General features: G+C 36.3%; 1 protein-coding gene across 6 annotated transcripts in view; it reads right to left on the minus strand.

The window, feature by feature from the left end:
• MAP3K4 (mitogen-activated protein kinase kinase kinase 4) overlaps positions 1–13,308 on the minus strand; it is an 80,169-nt gene that overhangs the window by 4,985 nt on the left and 61,876 nt on the right. For 4 of the 6 annotated variants that reach the window (XM_062572315.1, XM_062572313.1, XM_062572314.1 and 1 more), the window contains 6 exons: positions 11,561–11,661; positions 10,385–10,465; positions 8,629–8,820; positions 7,900–7,970; positions 5,512–5,628; positions 3,834–3,993 (listed from right to left, as the gene is read on the minus strand). In XM_062572315.1, the coding sequence (XP_062428299.1) occupies positions 3,834–3,993; positions 5,512–5,628; positions 7,900–7,970; positions 8,629–8,820; positions 10,385–10,465; positions 11,561–11,661 (722 nt within the window). The other 2 variants (XM_062572316.1, XM_062572317.1) reach the window with 2 other exon arrangements.

Here is a 13,308-nt window from a genome sequence, read left to right on the forward strand (position 1 = left end):
AAAATTCCTATCATATGTGCTTGGGTAATAAGCAAAATAAAACTGGAGGCCATAGCTAAAACAACAAAAAGGCACAACACTCATTTGTTCCCTCTTTCCTCCTACATATATGTTGTCAAAAGCAGATCAAAAGTTCTCTATAGGATGTCTTTGAGGGAGGCAAGAATCATAGAATCAGTAACAGAGAAGAAGTAACACAGTTCTACACAGTACCCCCATTCATACCTCAAGACACTCTGGACAGGCTGCAAACAAGAGCAGATATTCAGTGGCAGACTTGCTACAGCAAATAATAGCTATGATCCAAAGCATTTAAACTGAACTTATTTAGCACCCTATACCTCTGTGCCAAGTCAGTCCCGTAAGAAGTACGGTGAAAACAGATGATATTAGCATGATATTCCACGTATGCTGGTGTAAATATTGAGAGTCCAAGAGGAAATACCAAAAGCCCCACTGATGACTGTGGCATAATTAAGTAAATGTGGGCAGCTCACAGCCATTCCTCAGCCAGTACTGAAGCAATGCAGCAGCCAAGTTCATTCAAGAAACAAGAATTTGCTTCAGGCCAAATGGTACCTTTTGATGACAGAAACAGCTTTAGCCTCCTCTTTTATTCAGGCTCTTCGAAAAGATGACATGCCCACAGTCTCCTGTTGAATGACCTTCCTTTCCCTATGCTAATCCTGAAAACATGAAGGCAGGAATAGCAGGTATTTTGGAGGAGATAACAAAAATGAGAATATAGTAATACTTTGATGAAGACTTCCTGGCATGGAGGGTCTCATTCACAAGTTTCTGATTTACTAAAGTCTCAGATACAGTCCCTTCTGTCTTTGCATTCATTCATTCTGAAAATAGTCTGAACACTCCCTAGGAACGTTTTCTCTTCAAAAGAGAGGGCACCAGGTACAACTTTCATGATTAATTCCTCTTGATTTGGCACCTGTAAGACTGTACTTTGAGTGCTGTGTCCTGGTTTTGGACTCTCCAATACAAGAAATGACATTGACATACTTGGCATACATAGTCAAGCAGAGGGTTGTGAAAATGGTTAGGGGGCTGGTGAATGTGTAAGGAGAGGCTGATAGATGGATTTTTTAGCTTGGCCAAGGGGGGAAACTGATTGTTGTTTTGAACTGCATAATGGAAGGGCACAAAGAAGACAGAAGTAGACTTTTTCCTCAACGGCGCACAGTGAAAGGATATGGGACAATGGACACAAACTGCAACCTCTGCAAATTCCAACGAGGTATTAGGAAGAAGTTTTTCCACAGCAAGGGTAGTCTATCACTGGGACAGCAGTCCACAGAAGTGGCCGAATCTCCATTCCTGGAGATGCCCATAAATCAATGAGACAAGGCCCGGAGCAATCTAACTTTGACATTGGATCTGACACTGAGGTTGGTGCTGCTCTGAGCAGAGAGAGAGGGCTAAACAAGAGATCTCCAGAGATTCCTTTTGGCATTAAATATACTATGATTCTCTGTCATTGAGCAGTACAACTTCCTCACAAAAAGTGAAGTAATTGCAACTGAGGAATCTGGGTTTAGCCACAAGAGTTAAAGTCTAATACCCAGGATAAAGGTTAAAAAAATTATCCAAAAAGACTTAATCACCTTTCTACACACTAACACCAATCATTATATACAGTGATGCAAAACAACACAAAGCAGTACAATCAAGTATAAAATCAACACTGCTCACTTTTCTCTCACAACCACATGTTGAGATTCAAGGATTCAAGGCAGCTGTGTCTTGTTCCATCTTGCATTCATAGGATGGGATGCCATAATACCATCTGAAGGACAGTTGTGGCTCAGTGAACACTACTAAACAAAAGAGTCTATTTTTGAGCCCAAGGTACTTGCAGACACCAGCTGCAGGATACAAATAAACAATCACTACGCATTCTTGCCGAGAGAAAGAAATCTCCAATGATATTAGATAAACTAGCCACCAGAGATCTAGTGTGACCTTACTGTAAGTTTTCCCAGTGAGTTCTAATTCAGTCTGAATGACATATGATCATTCTCCCCTACCAAAAAAAAAAAAAAAAAAAAAAAAAAAAAGAGTACCTGGCAACATGAGAATTAAATAAGAAAAAAGACTAGCATTCTGCTAAAAGTAAAAACAGAGCTTTCTTTACCTCTGTTAGCTTGAAAACTTGGGGACGCACTATTAGCATAAAAGCAGACAGTGAGAAACTCTGAATGCAATGTCAAGCACTCTTTATAAAAATACCATCTATGCAGTCTCAGCCTTCATATTTTGCCTTTGAAGTTAGGGGAGGTCTATGAATAGAAGTGTCTACAGTAACCCTCTGTTTGTACCTGCAATTATTTTCAGTGAACACCCCAACACTTGTTATTAGGAGCTCTTTTTGCAACAGAAATGTCCTCAGATAATGTAGCATTACAGTTTTGTTATATAGCTATTCTGATTTCAGTGCTTTTCTATGATGAGAGGCAAACCTATTCCTCTTCATTTGGAAACATATCCAAAAATCAGAAATCAATGACACAGAGCAGTGATAGGGAAATCCCTATTGTTAGGCCCAGGCTCTGGAGCCAGCCTTGGATTTTTATCACAAGGAGCTTCCAGAAGAGCACCACCCAGCTAAGCAGAACCTGGATACGTAATGACTGGTGAAGGCAAGGCACTGGGAAAAGCATGGAGGAAAATCTGCAATTGGAGAGAAACCTTTGGTCAAGAAAGAGAACCAGAAAAGGCAAGATTGCTGGGGAATGGGAGTGAGGTAAAGTGTTTCCTAAGAAAAAGAGCCAAAACTAACTCAAGAGTGGCCTACCTGGGTGGGAGGCCTCTGGATCGTAGATAGTTCTCTTCCCAAATGAGAAGCACGAGGCCAAAGGACCAAGAGCAACTGGGAACCTCCTACACTGCTGCGATGATTCAAAACCCTGTGAGCAAGAGGGACATAGACACCCAGCATCGTTGGGTTGCACTGCCTTGTCATAAAACGAGCATTTGCAGGGCATTGTTTCCTCTACTTTCTGATAGGTTTCTGCTATAGGTGAGCAAAATGTGTCAGACTAACAAAAGCATGGTACCTAGACATGAAAGATGTTCTTGGAAGGAACAGGAAAGGAAAAAAACAAATGTGAAATGTGGAGTGAGACCAGCTGCCTTAAGCAAAGGCCAAAATCCACCCCCCATCAGTTACTGAAGTTTCAATTTGTTGATTTTGTATCAACAAGGGCTAAGAGTCAAGCATGAGTAGATTAATATGTATGGCCAGAAAATACTATGTAAGTAAACTCAAGTCTTAATTTTTACCATATCTGTTTCACTTGTTTTAAGAAGGCTTTTATCACTATTTTGTAAACCATTCCTTTGACATCCTACAAACTCTTCTGGAAAATGGGAATCACAAGGAAAAGTTCTGGTGAACAACCACAGTACTGTACTATTTCTCAGCTTCCAGAAAATACCACTATTTCTTGCATGGATGAGACTAAAAATAGCATTATATAACTCAGTATATCAGTGCTAGAAATACAAGGACTAAAATTTGATGAATCCCCAAAAATCTTAAGGACCTCAACATAAACTTTTTAAAATTAAGTCATGGGTAGAATTTGTTCATGGTTTTGCAATGACCTCTGCAAAGATTTTTTCATACTCTGCACTTGAAAAGGAACACAAAACTAGCCAACAACTTGTAAACTATTGAACAATGTGTGGAAGATTTTATACTCAATTGCTGTACTAGTGTAGACAATTTGTCTTAAATCTGCAAAAAAAGTTCTCTCCTCCCCACCAACCTTCATCTACAACACTAAAATAACATTACCTTTTTTGGTTACCATTACCTTTAATATCTCGATGAACAATACCATGTTCATGCAGTACATTGATAGCAATCGTGATTTGCTTTGAGTAGAGCCTAATGACATGTTCCTGAAGACCCAGTTTTGATACTTCCTCCAGGGTGCCCTCATCACAGTACTCCATGAAGATGTACATTTCTTCCTGTTGTGGGAACCAAACCAGATTTAATTCTTTTGGTTTTATTTTAAATCTTTTTTTTTTCTTTTAAACACTGAACTAGGATCAAGTTCTTCAATCCTTTGCTGTTTATGCAAGAGTAAACTTAAATGGAAGTACCTCTTAACTGGAAATATTTAATCAATCATCTATTCAGAATAACTCTATTCTCGTGGGCACTCCTTAACATAATATTCTATTGCACAGCTATATAAAATCTCTGCTACATGTTGATCTGTACCCATACAGTTTATATGTAAATCGTATTATTTGGTGGTACATGTTTCTCAGTATGTCCCAAACAGCACTTTGGAAATCTTTTAGGTGTGTTAAGCAGAAATATAACATGCTACTTTGTCTATTTAGAAAGAAATTAAAAAAGGAGGGGGGGGGGAAATAAGGGGTCACTATCCCTCTACCATTTCCTGCAATAGCATGTTTTGATTGCTTAGGGAGTACAAACTTTCTGCTGTTGTCTCCACCTTAAGCAAGTGCACCATCTCTGACTCACTTTAAGGAAACATTAGATTCTTTCTCTCTGTTCATTGCTCCCACCATTTTGAGCTTTCAGTCAATTTTAGCTAGACTTAATACAAAAAGATGTCAATGACACAAACTCCCCAAACTAGCCTGAAAAACCAACGACTCAGTGGCACAGACACACAAATTAGTGTCCTCACATACAGAAATGCAGACTGAAAGCAGCCTTTGTTCCTTTCCAAAACAGCAATGAGCCAGTAAATCAAAAATTTCATACTGAGCAAGACAGTCAAAAAAACCCACAGCTTTCCAAGCCAGACACCAACTTCTGTTCCCTGCCCATCCTACTGGGCAGAGACACAGCCAGAACCTGAGGCTCGGCAGGGGCAGGTGGGAAGGGCATGTCGGAAGGAGAGATTAAGAGAAGGGCGGGTGCCTCAGTGCTGTAGACAACTGTAGAATCCAAGTCTGTAAGAAAATCAGGTTTCATTAGTTCTGCTGCTAACGAAAGAAAACTTGTTTTTCCTTCTGAACAGATGTTAGCTCCATTCCAAAAGATTTGTTTTCTTAAGATATTTAGCTGGCATCAAAAGCTAAATGCCGGCACAAAATTTTTCCAGAAGTCAAGATATTGGTACAACTTTCATTGCTAACACTGAAGGCTTTCAGGCTGTCCAATCAGTATTCACACACAAAAGTTATCATACAGTACACAACACAGGTTTCATGTAGAGCAGTCAAACAGAACAAAAGCACAGAATACCTCCAGCATTTCTCACTCTATTTGCTTATTGTGCACTAAATTCTCTGTTTACATACTAGTTCCACAAATTTCTGCAAACTGTTTTGAAGAGACTCAAAGAAAAGTGGGGTGGGGGAGATACACAATCCACAGAGCTATCCAGACAAATGTAGTCAATTAAGTTAAACTGAAACATTTTGGAGTAAAACTTGTAATGGCCAAAGACTTTGCAAATTTTCTCTCAACCCTGTATAAGCTCCCAGTAATTACTGTTTTCTTACCCTATGGAGCTCCACGCCAAAATAACGAACAAGATTAGGGTGCTTGATGCCTTCAAAAATCTTCAGTTCATCTGCAGTTTCTTTGATGGTTTTGTGATCATTGGGTTGAAATCTTATCTGCAAGAAACACTGTTCATTACTTTGCTGCTGTTTAAAATTATGAAGGAACAATGAACCAAGAACACAGTTAAAAAGCCAATTATTAAACTTTTTAAGAAACATCGTCATCAAAGAGTTTCAAAACACCTCCATCCCCCTCAAAATGCCCTGAACTAAACAAAAAAAAATCTCAAACTATCTCTGGAAAAGTACATCATGATTTACAAACACTCACAAGAGCAAAAGGTCATCATCCTGTGTGTGTGTGTGCGCGCACACGTGTGTGTGTGTGTGTGCACGTGTACACATGTGTATATATATATATATGTGTGTGTGTGTGTGTGTTTGTGTACATAACTTGCCCTATAACTTAAATATGGTAGACAGACACAGTATAAGAGGATCTGAAAACAACAACAATGACATTAAAAAGATATTCTAAGGGATTTATTTGGGGAATTGAGAGTGAGGCAGCTGCAAAGAAAAGGTATGGTATGAAACAAACACCACCTTAAAGGTGTGTCTGAATAAATAATTTTCATTAGTTCTTCTACAATACACTGTGATAGATTTTTGTTGGAGGAAAAAATTAGAAAAGTCTTCTGAAAAACTGATTTAAGCCTTCATAAAAAGACAGGCAAAATGCACAGCACAAATTATGGAAGATGCTATTTTTACTATCTTGTTAGAGAGCCAAAAGTTTTTATTAACTGAGCACTTGGCAACTGCTAGAAAAATAAATGCACACATTTTACCTTTGGTTGCTAAAGTATTATGATTACTTTTTTCTGTACAATTCCAGTATATGATTTGTACTCATTAGTGATAAGATTAAATACACAGAGGTTATAAAAGTGACAGATGACACTCAAGTATTTTATATATTTTCTAACACTTCAAAGCTATCATACTGGGTATTTGTACTAAAGTACTTTCACTGTCATTCAGAGATATTTTAAAGACACTGTAGTTAAAAAAGTAAAGTCTGAAGAAATATTTCTTTTACAAACCAACAAAAAAAACCCTCTATATTTTCAAACAGGTTAAAAAGAAAAAAAATATTCTCCCAAGGTGTTCTTAAGATCAGAAGACCATTTTATTTTGAAAAATGTAAACACACTATGTATTTAAGCTCACAGTGAAAATCAATGCTTCGTATTGGTCATACACATCCAGCAGTTGGAAAATACCACAAGAAAAAGCATTGTACTAAATATGTGGCCTACTAATGAAATGTCCATCAAACAAGGTCCATTTGCTCTTATTTTTAAGTTCTATTAAAAGTTCTCATGGAGAACAGATACATACTAATCTGTAAAAAGCACCTGCATCTAGAAAACATCTTCAAACTCCAGAAATAGAGAGTGCTCCTAACAGGGGAGAGGAAGGGTGGAAGGAATGGCATTCCTTTCAGCAGCATCAGGAAAAAACTTTCAAATGTTGGTATTATTTAGTCAATGGATGACTAACGGTACAAATACTTAAGCACAGATCCAGTCCTGCTTTCTCATACCTCTAAGAGATCACATATATGTATAACGTATGTTGTATTTTACGACCCAGTTCTTTAAGTGCTCTAGCATCTAATGGCTGGCATGGTAACTGTTGTGAATAGTTGATACTCACGTTGTCTGAAGATGTGGAAATGCAACAGAACTAAACAATACACATATTTTAACAAATAAGGTGTTGTAAGGGAAAGGGATCTCTACACCTACACAGCTTTACTTACTTCTATACTGAAAATCAAATTTTCTGTACCCACCAGGTTAGTCAACAGTTTTGTGACTCAGCCTAGCTCACTTAAACTACAGGAGAAGCTGAAAAACATCTGATGTGACACTTCCTATCTTTTTCTCTAAGGAATGAAGAAGAAAGGAATAAAATGTGAGATGAAATACCGTAAAATAAGATACACATTTCTGTACAGTCTTCAGTAATGAGAAAACTCTCTCCAAAATAATTTAAGTTCTCTTCATGGGAGTTCACACATATTAAGCAAGTATTCATTAAGTTCACACATCCCTGTGAGATTAGTAAAAAAAACAATATCTATTTTATGTACATTTAAGTTGAAAGTTGTAAATTGAAAGAAAAAGCTTAAGTATTCAAGGAGGAAGAGTTGATAATTAGCAGAGGTGGGCAAATGATGTAGCAATTTGTCTTCCCATCCTTTTCCAAATAGTTAACATTAGGGTTCAGAAAACCTGAATGCCCACTAGCTCACATACATTTGCTTCACAGAAAGAAGTAAAAGGCAGCAGTGATTCTTATATACAGACTACTCACTTCTTTCATAGCCATCAGTTCCCCAGTGTCAACACTGATACAGGTATAAACTTTACCATACTGGCCTTCACCTGCAAAAATAAGAAAAATTAACTCCACTAGATTTAATATCTGACATATATATCAACTGCAATAAGAAAACACATGACTGAAAACTTCTCAGCTTGCCAAGGTTATTTACTTTTATTCTCTTTTTAAATTTCCAGTAGATTTGAACCAGTAACATCTAATACTACATTCGTAATGCTGAGTTCAAGTTCATTAGAAGTAAACACATTACATTAACAGCTTGGCCTGGAAAAATACTGATGAATATGAGGCTCTTCCCACAGACTGCAAGCGGTGAGGAAATAATGCTCATGTGTGGGAAAACAGTGTCAGTGGAAACAAATCATTAAAATTTGTGTTTATTTATGTTCAAAGTTACGGTTCTTCCAAAAGTAGAACTCATTACAATTTTTTACAGGGCTGAATTACAGGATCATACTTAAGTAATTGTACTAATAAAATTATTTTCCATCTTTGTTTCTTGTTACTTGACCAGTGAAGACTTCAGTGAAGTTCTACATAAAGAAAATACTAGTTGTTATAGTATTTTGTATTTGACATTCTGATTTCACTAAAGCTGATATTACTCAGAGATGCAAAAATTTTAAAGATTGTCTTAGATATCCTTTCAAAATTCAGCTTGGTATTTTAGTCTGATAAATGAATGTGTAAAAAACTTACCAATTTTGTTTCCTCTCTGCCACTTGAAGGTCACTTTCCTCAAACCTACATGCATGACATTATCATAAGATTTTGGGGTGTCACAAACTTGGCCAATGATGTTCTTCTTCCTCATTTCTCTGTATCTCCTTTCTTCAAACAACTGAACAGACTTCTGAACAGCTTCAATTGGTGCTTGCTTGGAAGCAGTGTCTGAAAGAAAAGTGATGAACTTTGGTGAACCTTGATTCAACATTTCTATATTCATTTGCCACCTTTTGATATCCTGTGAAGTGCTTTGAATTAAAATACAACTATTTTGAGAGTCTAATTTATTTTTCTAATTATCCTCTACCTGTCAAAGGAAATTAAATCTATCAATACAATGCACTTCCTTGCATTTGGCCTGAAATTAATCACAGACAGGTAGTGGAACTATGTTAAACATAACTCTGTTGAGTTTTTGCTCCATTGAAATATGAGTTGTTTTTTTTGGAACTCTTATCTTAGTATCTCTTATTTCAAGGATCTAGAGGAATTATATAACTCCAGCTTTAAAGTCTTAGCATGAAGCAAAATCCTAGAAAGTAAGGTTGAAAGAAGTCTCAAGAACCAATTAATTCCTTTCCATCTTATAAAGCAGAAAACTATACATCTACCACTGTTGACAGACATTTGTCTGACTGATTTCCAACAACCTCCAAAGATGGAATTACTGAAACACTCTCAAATGATTTCTTCCATAGCCCACTGACAATCCATATTGCTTCATCCACATTAAGTCTCCTTCATTGCAGTTTTGAATCAAAATTCTTGTCTTATCCACAGTGGATATGAAAACCAGTTCCTTCTGCAGCAGCCCTCTAGAAACTTTTTATTTTTCCCTCATTCTTCTTTTCTTCCTACATTAAACAAACACAGTTCCTTAGAGTTAATGATCTAAACAGAAAATATGTCTTCTGGATTTCAGGAAAAAAAAATGTAGTTTTTCCTGTATTCTCTCCACCTAAGCCTTCTCGAAACCTAGTGACCAAAATCACAGAGGACATGCCAATGAAACCTCAATTTTGTTGAGTACAGCAAAAGGATAACATCACATGTCATAAACATACCCTTTTTCTTTTTTTTTTTTTTCAGATGTTTTAGCAAGAGAACAGTTCTTTGTGTTGCAGGAAACATTTTTTTTCTAATGTTTCATATGGTTCTAGCCTGCCAGAATGTCTGAAAGCAAGCTATATGCTTAAATGCATACATAAATATAGGAGTCTTGGAGGAAATCAGGTTACTTTAAGTTTCATAAATAACCAGCAGGACTGAGAGAAGGAGCCCTGTAAGAGCCTTGAACTTGGGAAATGCTGCAGAATAACTCACACACTGTCAGACATCAAAATAAGAAAAAAATCCCATATGAAAGAGAGATCTTAGAAAATACTTCCTGTTGTCAGCATTCATTCTCAGCCATGAGATACAAGGCTGAAGGACAGTAAACTTCCACAGTTCCTATAGTGGTAATAGTACTTTAGTAACAGTAGGACAAGACTGCTGGCATCTTTCAGTAACTGAAGACGTATTACTTTTATGAGATCTAAATAATTCCTCCACAAAATATACACCTGGGATTTTGTTAGCAGTTTAACTTAAAAAAAAAAAGGGGGGATTTTTTTTCTTCCTATGTGCAAAGCTGTGAAAATATTTTCACAATCAGCATTAAGATTCAGTTTCTCAATACAGTGCTAGTTTAAGAAACATTAAATTACAGTGACTCCTAGACTCCTACCTTTGGTCTGGTTGATTAAAGTTCTGAGCTCCCAACTCCGCCGAGATGATCCACTCGAATCTCCTTTTGGATATGATGGTTCTAAAGAAATAGTACCGTGAGTACAGAAGTGGCTTGTTCTCATATTACTTTTAAGGATTATGCCACCATACTCAGCAGAAGCTGAGATCTTGCATATCAGGATAAATACACCTCCCAGGTGTATGAGGCAACCACATAGCAACGTATGCTCTTGAACTCAAAGACAAATTATTATCTTAAAAAAAAACACATTATGAATGATATTCTGAAACATGATTTAACTCTTCCTCAACAGAGGGAAACTTCAATTCAGGACACTCAAATTCAAACGTGAGTTACAAGTCTGTAGGAAAAACAAGCTTCTGAAGTTCTTTAGAAAAATATTTGTATCATACCAGTTTTCCATTCATACAGATACATAAAAAGAGAATAAGCATTTCAATGTTCCTTCCTAACAGTAAGCTCTTAGTATATATTTTAAGACATTTATTTCTTAAATATCTGCTTCATCTTGCAGGATGATGACAATATCAATTCTGTTCCATTTAGGATTTAATACTTAATTTTAATTTGCATGGAACACACTAACATAATAATCAATGTTTCAAGGTATTTATTGTAATAAATATTACATATATAACGGCTGGACAAATCTGAAGGAGGAGCAGTGACCAAGAGATCAAGTCACTCACTCTGTCCTTTCCTTCTGGATTCAATTAACAATACTACAAGCATCTGTAGCACAACTACTGCAGCAGCAGCTAAAGAGGACAGAAAACTCTTTCCTCTCCTGAAGGATCTAAATCATGCCTTGTTAATGGAACGTAGAACAAATTTATTGTCTAATGGGACAGATAATTCAGCAACCATGTTATCCATTTCACTGTGAATACTGTAACTTAGGAAGACACAAAAAAATCCTCCAGGTACAACTCAGAAACAACGCAAAAGGCAAGAGAATAGTTAATATGTCTGAAGATAGAAGAACTTAATTGCAAAACATAAGCCTAAAAGTTAAAAATCTACACGTGAAAAGCCTCGTTGGAATGGGAGGTGACAGAATTTTGGAAAGGGGAAGAACTGGTAACAGAGAGAAATATGTTAATCACAAATCATCTACAGACCCAGGTCACAATCTATTATTGGGTCAATCACCTTCTCGCTCTTCAGTGGGACTGGAGTGACGACTAAGGGATCTGAACTGCAATTCAGCTGCTATTGAAGCCAGTCGATCATTTTCAGGGACACTGGAACCCCTGTCAAAAAAAGCCATTTTACTAATTAACTTAGTGTTGCACTAATAATTATCAATGACAATTTTATTTTAGTTTCAAAGAGAAAGAATCACTGAAGTCTAAGACATGGTCCACGAAAGGCACATGGAACAAACATTGAGAGGCAAACTTATCTACTATTTTTTCTAAATGAAAGCTTTTCATATTACCTTTAGCAGTACCACTAGTTATGGAAAGATCTAAGCTTTTAAAACATTCACTACTTGAAATTGCTATTTGTTTACAACAGTAGAATTCATATTACAGATTTTTAACATAGTAATAAAAACAGCTGCTGCAGAACACAGCTTGAGACAGGTTTCAATAACCAATCGGAAGTGATTAGACCATATTTTATCCAGTAATAATAACAATAAAAAATATTACATACAAAAACCTCCTGAAAACAGAAGCTAAAACCCAAGATGCTCCATTCCCGCATAATTCTCAACATAATGTTTCTGTTGCACTCCCTAATACTGCCAATCAGATCTTTAAGGTTGAGAAGGGCCAGAAACTTGAACCAGTGAAAAATCAGCAGAACTCTTCAGGATGTTCAGTGTTAACAGCAAAAAGGCTGAAATTATTCTGGGCAGACGAAGAGCAAGAATTTTAGATGTGCAGGAAACTTAAAAACAAGAAAAACTAGAACATCTACTGAAAACAGGTGCCTTTCGAATGAGGTAGTAGCTGAGCACAGGAGCTTCGGTATCAAAATTTTGAATGTAAGTGCCTAAAATCCCTTTGTCTGTTATTGCTTGTGTCCATAGTAACTGTGCGCATGTTATTAGATAAAGAAATAGAGCGAAAGAGAAGGAGACTCACTAAATTTCTGCTTCTGCCCTGGATAAATATAAAATGATCAGTAATAACCTCAGCTAGCTCACAAAGTCAACATTTAGATGTTACTAGTATGGACATAGTGCAAAATTATACAAAAAAAAAAAAAATCAGAAAGCGCAGCATAAACAATTGAGTATTGCTGCTTTGGATTTTACTATCTAGTTATATTAAACTGTTATTTACTGATCTATTTATTTTAAGAACAACTTGAACTATGGTGGCATTTTTGCACCAAGCACTGCCTAGTGCAACTGATTTATCAAGTTCCTACATTCTACCTTTTATACACATGTAATGTCTGTATCATGTCATAAATGTCTAACAAGCATTTGGAAAGTGTAAAAAGTTTCTGTTTCTGTGCTATCACAGCATTAAAATGCTATGTTTCTTGCATACAAAAACAAAAATAAAACAGAAAAAAATACACTTTCTTGACCAGACAGATTCAGTTTTTCATTCTGAGTACAAAACAAATGAAACCTGTAATTAGGACTACAACTTGTCAAAGTTTGCAACTTTTTTCTGACTATATTAACTGCAGAAGTTTTTTATAAATGCATTATGCTGTCTCTATTGTAATATTTTGTCTTCTCCTTTAAAAACAAACAAGAATAAACCCCAAAACTCCACATCTCTGCTTTAATAAAGTAATTCTTAAAATACTTCCCAGGTAGTGCAGGAAATTGAATAGAATAACACTAATTAAAAAAATCTAGGATGTGCTTATAAAAATATACAGGAAACTCTACAACTATCAGAAGCGGGAAAACAGCTCTGAAAAAAACA

The sequence above is a fragment of the Rhea pennata genome, chromosome 3, assembly GCF_028389875.1.
Source record: "Rhea pennata isolate bPtePen1 chromosome 3, bPtePen1.pri, whole genome shotgun sequence".
In the NCBI taxonomy this organism is placed as follows: Eukaryota; Metazoa; Chordata; class Aves; order Rheiformes; family Rheidae; genus Rhea; species Rhea pennata.